This window comes from Sander lucioperca, chromosome 4 (genome assembly GCF_008315115.2).
Source record: "Sander lucioperca isolate FBNREF2018 chromosome 4, SLUC_FBN_1.2, whole genome shotgun sequence".
Classification (NCBI taxonomy): domain Eukaryota; kingdom Metazoa; phylum Chordata; class Actinopteri; order Perciformes; family Percidae; genus Sander; species Sander lucioperca.
Window position 1 is genome coordinate 28,487,613 of NC_050176.1, and position 15,583 is coordinate 28,503,195.

General features: G+C 48.2%; 1 protein-coding gene across 3 annotated transcripts in view; it reads right to left on the reverse strand.

The window, feature by feature from the left end:
- Positions 1-15,583, reverse strand: part of LOC116049176 (son of sevenless homolog 1) — a 62,405-nt gene that overhangs the window by 7,772 nt on the left and 39,050 nt on the right. For all 3 annotated transcript variants that reach the window (XM_036000005.1, XM_031298599.2, XM_036000007.1), the window contains exons 14-20: positions 7,525-7,641; positions 6,091-6,194; positions 4,195-4,417; positions 3,689-3,808; positions 2,126-2,288; positions 1,904-2,021; positions 1-157 (exon numbers count right to left, since the gene is read on the reverse strand). The exon at positions 1-157 is cut by the window's left edge and continues 16 nt beyond it. In XM_036000005.1, the coding sequence (XP_035855898.1) occupies positions 1-157; positions 1,904-2,021; positions 2,126-2,288; positions 3,689-3,808; positions 4,195-4,417; positions 6,091-6,194; positions 7,525-7,641 (1,002 nt within the window). The remainder of the gene's footprint in view (positions 158-1,903; positions 2,022-2,125; positions 2,289-3,688; positions 3,809-4,194; positions 4,418-6,090; positions 6,195-7,524; positions 7,642-15,583) is intronic.

The following is a 15,583-nucleotide window of genomic DNA, read 5'->3' on the forward strand; positions in this document are numbered from 1 at the left end:
ACCCTGAGGCAGTACGGCTGGTTCTGGTACTGTTGGATCTCTCCCGTGATCTCGGCTACTTTCCTCCTCTTGCTGAAGTTGATCAGATCTTTACCGTGTCGGCGCAGGAAGTCGGGGTTCCCCTCCTCCGTCTTCAGGATGTTGGTCAGGTAGATTCCTACAGGTAGAGACTAGTTAACCTCTGACCTCTGACCTTCATGGTCAGGTAGATTCCTGAGACAGAGACAGAATATTTGTTTCATCTCTGACCTTCATGTGTATGTTAATGTAACCTCTGACCCCCTAATGTTAAACCCTCTATAATCAGACAGGTGTGTGTGTGTGTGTGTGTCGGAGCGTACCAAAGAAGGGAACACAGGGGGGATTGATGGAGCTATAACCAGACAGGTGGGTGTGTGTCGGAGCGTACCAAAGAAGGGAACACAGGGGGTTTGATGGAGCTATAACCAGACAGGTGGGTGTGTGTCGGAGCGTACCAAAGAAGGGAACACAGGGGGGATTGATTGAGGCTTTCTTTTCCAGCTCTCAGCGAAGGCGGTCGCTTTTTTTCTCCCTCTCCCTCCCAGGCCTACCCTGCTTGCTATCTTGTCTTGTGTTGTCTGCTGTTAACTTTTTAGAGACTCTCCCTGCAAGGCTCTACAAATACCTAAAAATCATGGAATTGATTAACTGGTCTCTCAACGCATTTGACACTGTATTCTCGAGGAGGAGCACTGGTTCGGGTGAGCCAGCATGTCCTGACGGGACGTTTGCTGAGGGGTATACGATGGACGGCTGGGAGAAATGGCGTGTCGTGTGTCTCTCTGCTCTTTACGTGGAGAACGTTGAGGATATCTACCTATTCAGAACCATGATAACTGGAATGCTGCTGATTGGAGGATGCTTCGCTCTGGTTTATCGAAAAATTGGAAAGACTTTGGTAGCTGTCCAAAGCCCAAGGAAGCTGCCTGGCCTGACTGAAGCTGTCGAAAAAGCGATCAGTTCGCAAACTGGAACTATTAATCGCGTGATGGAAAACAACATGGTAATGACCCGCGGCTTGGTTACCATCATGAGGAAGGTCATGGATTTGGAAAGAAAAATTGACCAGTTGAACAGTTGAACAGTTGAACAATAGAATGTATGTCTAAATTAGAGCAGCCATTCGTGTAGACAAAACAAATTTAATCTTTCGGCTCCCTTATCCTGAACGGCCTTGCCGAGGCCGTTTCTTGGAACAAACAGTCACCCTGTTGGGGCTCTGCAAGCGAGACTCTCTTGGTTCCTCCCCCGTCTTCCCCACTGCCTGCTGATTGTCGTATCGGTTCTGGACTGTTCAAGGGTGTCACCACGGCAACGTGCTGTGTTATCGCTATAACATTCTGCGGACTGGGACACTAGTGGGACTGCCGGGCTGTGCGTTTCTCAGCAGGCCAAACTCCCCCAACCTACCCCCTCCCCAGTCCCACGCCTTCGCCGCTAAATGTGCAACTGTACATTTATGTTATGTTATGTTATGTTATGTTATGTTCAGCAGTGCAAATGTACTGCTTGTGTGCTATGTGCTGAGGTGTTTTTTCCTGTTCCCACACTGTTCTTATCTTTATGAGGATAGTCTGAGAGTTGCTTTTTTTCCCTCTCCTCTCCTTCATGTCATGCTGTATCTGTCCCTGCTATGTTATGTTATGTATGTGATTATTATTATTATTCAGTCAACTAATAAGCAAAATACCAGTGCAACTGTGCAAATATACTGTTTGCGTGCTTTAAATGTGCTCCTGCGAGAGTTGTGTTGAATGTTTTGGATGTAAAGCGCTTTGAGCTGCACTCTGTGTATGAAAGGCGCTATACAAATAAAGCTATGATGATGATGATGATGATGATGGAGCTATAACCAGACAGGTGGGTGTGTGTCGGAGCGTACCAAAGAAGGGAACACAGGGGGGATTGATGGAGCGCAGCTTGGCTAAATACTTCTTGTAGTGATCTTCACTCAGCTCGTGAGCTTCCTCCAGGATCTTTCTCTGCCGACTCGGGATTTGCTGGAAACCAAAAACATCATCAAACATTTAATTCATCTCTACGTGTGAACAAGCCGTGATCGTCCAGAACCAGAACCAGAAGCTCCAGAGTTTCAGTGTGTTACCTCGAAGGTGTGGTCCAGTCTGTAGACCGGAGACGAGTTCATGGCGCTGACCACCTCCAGAACGCCGTTAAAGTTGTTAAGTTCCTGAAAAACCTGCAGGATCTCGATGATCCGAGACACCACGGCAACTCGTTCTTCCAGGTTCTCGGTTTCTACGATACACCTGAGAGACAGACAGGTTAGAGGACAACCAATCATCTGTCTCTATGATACACCTGAGAGACAGACAGGTTAGAGAGGACAACCAATCATATGTCTCTAGATACACCTGAGAGACAGACAGGTTAGAGAGGACAACCAATCATCTGTCTCTACGATACACCTGAGAGACAGACAGGTTAGAGAGGACAACCAATCATCTGTCTCTACGATACACCTGAGAGACAGACAGGTTAGAGGACAACCAATCATCTGTCTCTATGATACACCGGAGAGACAGACAGGTTAGAGAGGACAACCAATCATATGTCTCTACGATACACCTGAGAGACAGACAGGTTAGAGGACAACCAATCATCTGTCTCTATGATACACCTGAGAGACAGACAGGTTAGAGTTAGAAGATTCCCGACAGCTGACTCCCATGATGTTTTGTCCTGAACCCATTTTTGTAATATGTACTGTGACCAGGTCTGGTGTTTGAAAGGTCTCCCCTGACCTCTTGGTTTTGGGTTGATAGTGGTTTAATTCTGGCTGTGACCAGGTAATCTTGCAGGTTTTTTTATTCTCCTGTAAACTGCAGTAATCCTGTGGTAATAGTTGGGTTTCTCTTGTAAAATTAATAAAATTATGTTTCAATAGTCTGACCAGCTTCACCGTTGATGAAGAATATGTGGTAATAAATGGCAGAAGACGCCGTCTGGGCTTAGTCTGTTGAGATGTTTTAAAGACCTGAATCAGAAAGGACCGAGAGCAGCCTCTAGTGGTCAGACTGGAGAATACACCAGAGCAGGGGGAATGAGAGGGGGGAACGCCAGAGCAGGGGGAATGAGAGGGGGAAACGCCAGAGTGGGGGGAACGAGAGCGGGAAACGCCAGAGCAGGGGGAATGAGAGGGGGAAACGCCAGAGCAGGGGGAACGAGAGGGGGGAAACACTAGAGCAGGGGCAATGAGAGGGGGAAACGCCAGAGCAGGGGGAATGAGAGGGGGAAACGCCAGAGCAGGGGGAATGAGAGGGGGAAACGCCAGAGCAGGGGGAATGAGAGGGGGAAACGCCAGAGCAGGGGGAATGAGAGGGGGAAACGCCAGAGCAGGGGGAATGAGAGGGGGAAACACCAGAGCAGGGGGAATGAGAGGGGGAACACCAGAGCAGGGGGAATGAGAGGGGGGAAACACCAGAGCAGGGGGAATGAGAGGGGGAACACCAGAGCAGGGGGAATGAGAGGGGGGAACACCAGAGCAGGGGGAATGAGAGGGGGGAACACCAGAGTAGGGGGAATGAGAGGGGGAACGTAGCTGAAGATATTCCTTTTTACACCAAAACGTAGCGGTGGAGCTGTAGCCTGAGAGAAACACAGAGTGCTGTCAGAGTGATGTCAGAGTGATGTCAGAGTGATGTCTTACTTCTCGAGCCACAGCGTGAGGTTGGTGGTGTGTCGGATCATTCTCAGCAGGTTGGGAGAGTGAATCTCTTTATCCTCTTTGGTCCAGACGCTGCCGACCAGCTCCGAAGGCTGCACCGCCCTGAACACAGACACCAAGATATAATATTATATTATATTATATTATATTATATAAGGCTGTATAATATAATATAATATAATATTATATAATATAAGGCTGCACCGCCCTGAACACAGACACCAAGATATAATAGAATATTATATTATATAATATTTTATAAGGCTGTATAATATAATATAATATTATATAAGGCTGTACATTATAATATAATATTATATAATATAATTTAATATTATATAAGGCTGTATATTATAATACAATATTATATAATATATGAGGCTGTATAATATAATATTATATAATATAATTTAATATTATATAAGGCTGTATAATATAATGTTATATAATATTAGATAAGGCTGTATAAATAAAGTTTGGAAGGCTACCTGTAGAAGTCGGACTCGAGCAGCGTGAGCTGGCGGCCGACCTCGATGGGGTGCAGCGTCATCAGGTCGAAGGCCTCGCTGCCTCCTGGTCGGCAGATGTGCCACTCGAAGGGAGGCGGAGCGTTCTGGAAGGTGATGCTGTGGCTCGCCACGCTCACCTGAACCTGCTTCTTCCTCTGGATGATCTTAGTGATCGACTCTACCCACTTCCTCATCGCTTTACCTGAGACACATCACAGCATGACCTCATTCATAACAGCAGGTATGACATCATGTATGACATCATGTATGACAGCATGTATGACAGCATGTATGACAGCATGTATGACATGTATGACAGCATGTATGACATCATGTATGACAGCATGTATGACATCATGTATGACATCATGTATGACATCATGTATGAGATCATGTATGACAGCATGTATGAGATCATGTATGACAGCATGCATGACATCAGCTATGACATCATGTCTGTCTGTCAGCATTCAGAGGTTCTCAGAGCTGTGGATCAACAGACCCTAAAGCTCCGGGTCCAGCGAAACGTATAGGGACCGCTGGCACAGCTCTGGGTCCAGCGTAACGTATAGGGACCGCTGGCACAGCTCTGGGTCCAGCGTAACGTATACGGACCGCTGGCAGAGCTCTGGGTCCAGTGTAACGTATACGGACCGCTGGCAGAGCTCTGGGTCCAGCGTAACGTATACAGACCGCTGGCAGAGCTCTGGGTCCAGCGTAACGTATACGGACCGCTGGCAGAGCTCTGGGTCCAGCGTAACGTATACGGACCGCTGGCAGAGCTCTGGTTCCAGCGTAACGTATAGGGACCGCTGGCAGAGCTCTGGGTCCAGCGTAACGTATAGGGACCGCTGGCAGAGCTCTGGGTCCAGCGTAACGTATAGGGACCGCTGGCAGAGCTCTGGGTCCAGCGTAACGTATACGGACCGCTGGCAGAGCTCTGGTTCCAGCGTAACGTATACGGACCGCTGGCAGAGCTCTGGTTCCAGCGTAACGTATACGGACCGCTGGCAGAGCTCTGGTTCCAGCGTAACGTATACGGACCGCTGGCAGAGCTCTGGTTCCAGCGTAACGTATAGGGACTGCTGGCAGAGCTCTGGGTCCGGCGTAACGTATACGGACCGCTGGCAGAGCTCTGGTTCCGGCGTAACGTATACGGACCGCTGGCAGAGCTCTGGGTCCGGCGTAACGTATACGGACCGCTGGCAGAGCTCTGGGTCCGGCGTAACGTATACGGACCGCTGGCAGAGCTCTGGTTCCGGCGTAACGTATACGGACCGCTGGCAGAGCTCTGGTTCCAGCGTAACGTATACGGACCGCTGGCAGAGCTCTGGTTCCAGCGTAACGTATAGGGACTGCTGGCAGAGCTCTGGTTCCAGCGTAACGTATACGGACCGCTGGCAGAGCTCTGGTTCCAGCGTAACGTATACGGACCGCTGGCAGAGCTCTGGTTCCAGCGTAACGTATAGGGACTGCTGGCAGAGCTCTGGGTCCGGCGTAACGTATACGGACCGCTGGCAGAGCTCTGGTTCCGGCGTAACGTATACGGACCGCTGGCAGAGCTCTGGGTCCGGCGTAACGTATACGGACCGCTGGCAGAGCTCTGGGTCCGGCGTAACGTATACGGACCGCTGGCAGAGCTCTGGGTCCGGCGTAACATATAGGGACCGCTGGCAGAGCGGAGAAAACGCTGCATGGATCTTTTTAACCGTCTACACCTGCAGCGCCACACGGCATAGGATTTAACATGATGATATAAAGCTCTGATTGGTCGGTACCTCTGATCTATAACATGATGATATAAAGCTCTGATTGGTCGGTTCCTCTGATCTATAACATGATGATATAAAGCTCTGAGCTCTGATTGGTCGGTACCTCTGACGGAGGCGATGAACTCCTCGAGGCGTCTCAGCAGGTGACCGTCTCTCTCAAAGTCGTAGAAGTGATGCTCCACCCAGTGACGACACACGTTCAGAACTCTGCAGGACGACACAGCTCACATGATCAGCTACAGCTGAAGGGTGACATCACACTGAGGTTGTTACATCATCAGTCCCATGTAGAGTTGTTCTGATACAGACACCAGTTTCAGAAAATCCTCCAAAACTGCCTAAAACTCAGGTATCGGTATCAGTGGGTATGTGAGTCTGCAGTGATCTGATTACAGCTGTAAACATGACCAGTAGTACTACACTAGTATATCAGTAGTATAATAATGATCATATATCAGTAGTATAATAATGATCATATATCAGTAGTATAATAATGATCATATATCAGTAGTATAAGAATGATCATATATCAGTAGTATAAGAATGATCATATATCAGTAGTATAAGAATGATCATATATCAGTAGTGAGTATAAGAATGATCATATATCAGTAGTATAAGAATGATCATATATCAGTAGTGAGTATAATAATGATCATATATCAGTAGTGAGTATAATAATGAGTTATATATCAGTAGTGAGTATAATAATGATCATATATCAGTAGTGAGTATAATAATGAGTTATATATCAGTAGTGAGTATAATAATGATCATATATCAGAAGTATAATAATGATCATATATCAGTAGTGTTTATCTGAGTATAATAGTATAATAGTAGTATAATGCAGTAGTATAATAGTAGTATAATACAGAAGTATAATAGTAGTATAATGCAATAGTATAATACAGTAGTATAATAGTAGTATAATACAGTAGTATAATAGTAGTATAATGCAGTAGTATAATAGTAGTATAATGCAGTAGTATAATAGTAGTATAATGCAGTAGTATAATAGTAGTATAATGCAATAGTATAATACACTAGTATAATAGTAGTATAATAGTAGTATAATGAAATAGTATAATACAGTAGTATAATAGTAGTATAATACAGTAGTATAATAGTAGTATAATGCAGTAGTATAATGCAATAGTATAATACAGTAGTATAATAGTATAATGCAGTAGTATAATACAGTAGTATAATAGTAGTATAATACAGTAGTATAATAGTAGTATAATGCAGTAGTATAATAGTAGTATAATGCAGTAGTATAATACAGTAGTATAATAGTAGAATAATACAGTAGTATAATAGTAGTATAATGCAGTAGTATAATGCAGTAGTATAAAAGTAGTATAATACAGTAGTATAATAGTAGTATAATACAGTAGTATAATAGTAGTATAATAGTAGTATAATGCAGTAGTATAATGCAGTAGTATAATAGTAGTATAATAGTAGTATAATGCAGTAGTATAATGCAGTAGTATAATAGTGGTATAATGCAGGTAACTATGATTATGATTACCGGAGCTGGACCGGCTGGACGAACTCTTTGCGGAAGCGTTTGAGTTCTGCGCTGATCGGCTGCTCTCCTCCCTCCATCTGATCGGCCTCACTGGGCCGCGGCTCTGGGATCTCAAACCTACAGCCAATCACAGACACTATCACATCAGCAAATCACAGACACTATCACATCAGCCAATCACAGATCACAGACACCATCACATCAGCCAATCACAAACCTCAGATCAGACTTTTAACTAACAGAAATCAGCAGGAAACCTCCCAGCTGATCCCTCACATTAAGACAATTATTATGATGTCATCAACCCAACCCTCAGACACACTGAAACCACCAAACACACTGAGACCACCAGACACACTGAGACCACCAGACACACTGAGACCACCAGACACACTGAGACCATCAGACATACTGAGACCATCAGACACGCTGAGACCACCAGACACACTGAGACCATCAGACACACTGAGACCATCAGACACAGTGAGACCACGAGACACACTGAGACCACCAGACACACTGAGACCATCAGACTGAGACCCTCAGACACACTAAGACCATCAGACTGAGACCATCAGACACACTAAGACCATCAGACTGAGACCATCAGACACACTGAGACCATCAGACTGAGATCATCAGACACACTGAGACCATCAGACACACTAAGACCATCAGACAGGCTGCGACCCTCAGAACACTGAGACCATCAGACTGAGACCATCAGACACACTGAGACCACCAGACACACTGAGACCATCAGATTGAGACCATCAGACACACTGACCACCAGACACAATGAGACCATCAGACACACTGAGACCACCAGACTGAGATCATTAGACACAGAGAGACCATCAGACTGAGACCATCAGACACACTGAGACCATCAGACACACTGAGACCCTCAGACACACTGAGACCATCAGACACACTGAGACCACGAGACACACTGAGACCATCAGACGCACTAAGACCATCAGACTGAGACCACAAGACACACTGAGACCACCAGACACACTGAGACCACCAGACACACTGAGACCCTCAGACACACTAAGACCATCAGACTGAGATCATTAGACACAGAGAGACCATCAGACTGAGACCATCAGACACACTGAGACCATCAGACACACTGAGACCCTCAGACACACTGAGACCATCAGACACACTGAGACCACGAGACACACTGAGACCACAAGACACACTGAGACCACCAGACACACTGAGACCACCAGACACACTGAGACCCTCAGACACACTAAGACCATCAGACTGAGACCAAAAGACACACTGAGACCCTCAGACACACTAAGAACATCAGACACACTGAGACCACCAGACTGAGACCATCAGACACACTGAGACTATCAGACATACTGAGACCATCAGACACACTGAGACCATCAGACACACTGAGACCCTCAGACACACTAAGACCATCAGACTGAGACCATCAGACACACTGAGACCATCAGACTGAGACCCTCAGACACACTAAAACCATCAGACTGAGACCATCAGACACACTGAGACCACCAGACTGAGACCATCAGACACACTGAGACCACCAGACTGAGACCACCAGACACAATGAGACCATCAGACTGAGATCATCAGACACACTGAGACCCTCAGACACACTGAGACCCTCAGACACACTGAGACCACGAGACACATTGAGACCACCAGACACACTGAGACAATCAGACTGAGACCACCAGACAGACTGAGACCACCAGACACACTGAGACCACCAGACACACTGAGACCAACAGACACACTGAGACCATCAGACACACTGAGACCATCAGACACACTGAGACCAGCAGACTGAGACCCTCAAACACACTAAGACCATCAGACTGAGACCATCAGACACACTGAGACCATCAGACACACTCAGACCATCAGACTGAGACCATCAGATTGAGACCATCAGACACACTGACCACCAGACACAATGAGACCATCAGACACACTGAGACCATCAGACACACTGAGACAACCAGACACACTGAGACCATTAGACACAGTGAGACCATCAGACTGAGACCCTCAGACACAATGAGACCATCAGACACACTGAGACCACCAGACACACTGAGACCATCAGACTGAGACCACCAGACACACTGAGACCACCAGAACCACTGAGACCACCAGACACACTGAGACCATCAGACACATTGAGACCATCAGACACACTGAAACCCTCAGACTGAGACCATCAGACACACTGAGACCATCAGACACACTGAGACCATCAGACACACTGAGAAAACCAGACACACTGAGACCATCAGACTGAGACCATCAGACAGGCTGCGACCCTCAGACACACTGAGACCATCTGACTGAGACCATCAGACACACTGAGACCACCAGACACACTGAGACCACCAGACACACTGAGACCATCAGACACACTGAGACCATCAGACACACTGAGACCACCAGACTGAGACCATCAGACACACTGAGACCATCAGACTGAGACCATCAGACACACTGAGACCATCAGACTGAGACCATCAGACACACTGAGACCATCAGACACACTGAGACCATCAGACACGCTGAGACCACCAGACTGAGACCATCAGACTGAGTCCATCAGACACACTGAGACCCTCAGACTGAGACCATCAGACACACTGAGACCATCAGAATGAGAACATCAGACACACTGAGACCACCAGACACACTGAGACCATCAGACTGAGATCACCAGATACACTAAGACCATCAGACTGAGACCATCAGACTGAGACCCTCAGACACACTAAGACCATCAGACTGAGACCATCAGACACACTGAGACCATCAGACTGAGACCATCAGATTGAGACCATCAGACACACTGACCACCAGACACAATGAGACCATCAGACACACTGAGACCATCAGACACACTGAGACAACCAGACACACTGAGACCATTAGACACAGTGAGACCATCAGACTGAGACCCTCAGACACAATGAGACCATCAGACACACTGAGACCACCAGACACACTGAGAGCATCAGACTGAGACCACCAGACACACTGAGACCACCAGACACACTGAGACCACCAGACACACTGAGACCATCAGACACATTGAGACCATCAGACACACTGAGACCCTCAGACACACTGAGAACATCAGACACACTGAGACCATCAGACACACTGAGACCATCAGACACACTGAGACCACCAGACACACTGAGACCACCAGACACACTGAGACCATCAGACACACTGAGACCATCAGACACACTGAGACCACCAGACACACTGAGACCACCAGACTGAGACCATCAGACACACTGAGACCACCAGACTGAGACCATCAGACACACTGAGACCACCAGACTGAGACCATCAGACACACTGAGACCATCAGACACATGAGACCCTCAGACACACTGAGACCATCAAACACAGAGACCCTCAGACACACTGAGACCACCAGACACACTGAGACCACCAGACTGAGACCATCAGACACACTGAGACCATCAGACACACTGAGACCACCAGACTGAGACCATCAGACACACTGAGACCATCAGACACACTGAAACCCTCAGACTGAGACCATCAGACTGAGACCATCAGACACACTGAGACCATCAGACACACTGAGAAAACCAGACACACTGAGACCATCAGACTGAGACCATCAGACAGGCTGCGACCCTCAGACACACTGAGACCATCTGACTGAGACCATCAGACACACTGAGACCACCAGACACACTGAGACCACCAGACACACTGAGACCATCAGACACACTGAGACCATCAGACACACTGAGACCACCAGACACACTGAGACCACCAGACTGAGACCATCAGACACACTGAGACCATCAGACACGCTGAGACCACCAGACTGAGACCATCAGACTGAGTCCATCAGACACACTGAGACCCTCAGACTGAGACCATCAGACACACTGAGACCATCAGAATGAGAACATCAGACACACTGAGACCACCAGACACACTGAGACCATCAGACTGAGACCACCAGATACACTAAGACCATCAGACTGAGACCATCAGACTGAGACCATCAGACACACTCAGACCATCAGACTGAGACCATCAGATTGAGACCATCAGACACACTGACCACCAGACACAATGAGACCATCAGACACACTGAGACCATCAGACACACTGAGACAACCAGACACACTGAGACCATTAGACACAGTGAGACCATCAGACTGAGACCCTCAGACACAATGAGACCATCAGACACACTGAGACCACCAGACACACTGAGACCATCAGACTGAGACCACCAGACACACTGAGACCACCAGACACACTGAGACCACCAGAACCACTGAGACCACCAGACACACTGAGACCATCAGACACATTGAGACCATCAGACACACTGAAACCCTCAGACTGAGACCATCAGACACACTGAGACCATCAGACACACTGAGACCATCAGACACACTGAGAAAACCAGACACACTGAGACCATCAGACTGAGACCATCAGACAGGCTGCGACCCACAGACACACTGAGACCATCTGACTGAGACCATCAGACACACTGAGACCACCAGACACACTGAGACCACCAGACACACTGAGACCATCAGACACACTGAGACCATCAGACACACTGAGACCACCAGACTGAGACCATCAGACACACTGAGACCATCAGACTGAGACCATCAGACACACTGAGACCATCAGACTGAGACCATCAGACACACTGAGACCATCAGACACACTGAGACCATCAGACACGCTGAGACCACCAGACTGAGACCATCAGACTGAGTCCATCAGACACACTGAGACCATCAGACACACTGAGACCATCAGAATGAGAACATCAGACACACTGAGACCACCAGACACACTGAGACCATCAGACTGAGATCACCAGATACACTAAGACCATCAGACTGAGACCATCAGACTGAGACCCTCAGACACACTAAGACCATCAGACTGAGACCATCAGACACACTGAGACCATCAGACTGAGACCATCAGATTGAGACCATCAGACACACTGACCACCAGACACAATGAGACCATCAGACACACTGAGACCATCAGACACACTGAGACCATTAGACACAGTGAGACCATCAGACTGAGACCCTCAGACACAATGAGACCATCAGACACACTGAGACCACCAGACACACTGAGACCATCAGACTGAGACCACCAGACACACTGAGACCACCAGACACACTGAGACCACCAGACTGAGACCATCAGACACACTGAGACCACCAGACTGAGACCATCAGACACACTGAGACCATCAGACACATGAGACCCTCAGACACACTGAGACCATCAAACACAGAGACCCTCAGACACACTGAGACCACCAGATACACTGAGACCATCAGACAGACTGAGACCACCAGATTGAGACCATCAGACACACTGAGACCATCAGACAGAGACCACCAGACTGAGACCATCAGACACACTAAGACCATCAGACTGAGACCATCAGACTGAGACCCTCAGACACAGTGAGACCCTCAGACTGAGACCATCAGACACACTGAGACCATCAGACTGAGACCATCAGACAGGCTGAGACCCTCAGACACACTGACCACCAGACACAATGAGACCATAAGACTGAGACCATCAGACACACTGAGACCACCAGACACACTGAGACCACCAGACACACTGAGACCATCAGACACACTGAGACCATCAGACTGAGACCATCAGACTGAGACCATCAGACACACTGAGACCATCAGACACACTGAGAAAACCAGACACACTGAGACCATCAGACTGAGACCATCAGACAGGCTGCGACCCTCAGACACACTGAGACCATCTGACTGAGACCATCAGACACACTGAGACCACCAGACACACTGAGACCACCAGACACACTGAGACCATCAGACACACTGAGACCATCAGACACACTGAGACCACCAGACACACTGAGACCACCAGACTGAGACCATCAGACACACTGAGACCATCAGACACGCTGAGACCACCAGACTGAGACCATCAGACTGAGTCCATCAGACACACTGAGACCCTCAGACTGAGACCATCAGACACACTGAGACCATCAGAATGAGAACATCAGACACACTGAGACCACCAGACACACTGAGACCATCAGACTGAGACCACCAGATACACTAAGACCATCAGACTGAGACCATCAGACTGAGACCCTCAGACACACTAAGACCATCAGACTGAGACCATCAGACACACTCAGACCATCAGACTGAGACCATCAGATTGAGACCATCAGACACACTGACCACCAGACACAATGAGACCATCAGACACACTGAGACCATCAGACACACTGAGACAACCAGACACACTGAGACCATTAGACACAGTGAGACCATCAGACTGAGACCCTCAGACACAATGAGACCATCAGACACACTGAGACCACCAGACACACTGAGACCATCAGACTGAGACCACCAGACACACTGAGACCACCAGACACACTGAGACCACCAGAACCACTGAGACCACCAGACACACTGAGACCATCAGACACATTGAGACCATCAGACACACTGAAACCCTCAGACTGAGACCATCAGACACACTGAGACCATCAGACACACTGAGACCATCAGACACACTGAGAAAACCAGACACACTGAGACCATCAGACTGAGACCATCAGACAGGCTGCGACCCTCAGACACACTGAGACCATCTGACTGAGACCATCAGACACACTGAGACCACCAGACACACTGAGACCACCAGACACACTGAGACCATCAGACACACTGAGACCATCAGACACACTGAGACCACCAGACTGAGACCATCAGACACACTGAGACCATCAGACTGAGACCATCAGACACACTGAGACCATCAGACTGAGACCATCAGACACACTGAGACCATCAGACACACTGAGACCATCAGACACGCTGAGACCACCAGACTGAGACCATCAGACTGAGTCCATCAGACACACTGAGACCATCAGACACACTGAGACCATCAGAATGAGAACATCAGACACACTGAGACCACCAGACACACTGAGACCATCAGACTGAGATCACCAGATACACTAAGACCATCAGACTGAGACCATCAGACTGAGACCCTCAGACACACTAAGACCATCAGACTGAGACCATCAGACACACTGAGACCATCAGACACACTGACCACCAGACACAATGAGACCATCAGACACACTGAGACCATCAGACACACTGAGACCATTAGACACAGTGAGACCATCAGACTGAGACCCTCAGACACAATGAGACCATCAGACACACTGAGACCACCAGACACACTGAGACCATCAGACTGAGACCACCAGACACACTGAGACCACCAGACACACTGAGACCACCAGACTGAGACCATCAGACACACTGAGACCACCAGACTGAGACCATCAGACACACTGAGACCACCAGACTGAGACCATCAGACACACTGAGACCATCAGACACATGAGACCCTCAGACACACTGAGACCATCAAACACAGAGACCCTCAGACACACTGAGACCACCAGATACACTGAGACCATCAGACAGACTGAGACCACCAGATTGAGACCATCAGACACACTGAGACCATCAGACAGAGACCACCAGACTGAGACCATCAGACACACTAAGACCATCAGACTGAGACCATCAGACTGAGACCCTCAGACACAGTGAGACCCTCAGACTGAGACCATCAGACACACTGAGACCATCAGACTGAGACCATCAGACAGGCTGAGACCCTCAGACACACTGACCACCAGACACAATGAGACCATAAGACTGAGACCATCAGACACACTGAGACCACCAGACACACTGAGACCACCAGACACACTGAGACCATCAGACACACTGAGACCATCAGACACACTGAGACCCTCAGACACACTGAGAACATCAGACACACTGAGACCATCAGACACACTGAGACCATCAGACACACTGAGGCCACCAGACACACTGAGACCATCAGACACACTGAGACCCTCAGACACACTGAGAACATCAGACACACTGAGACC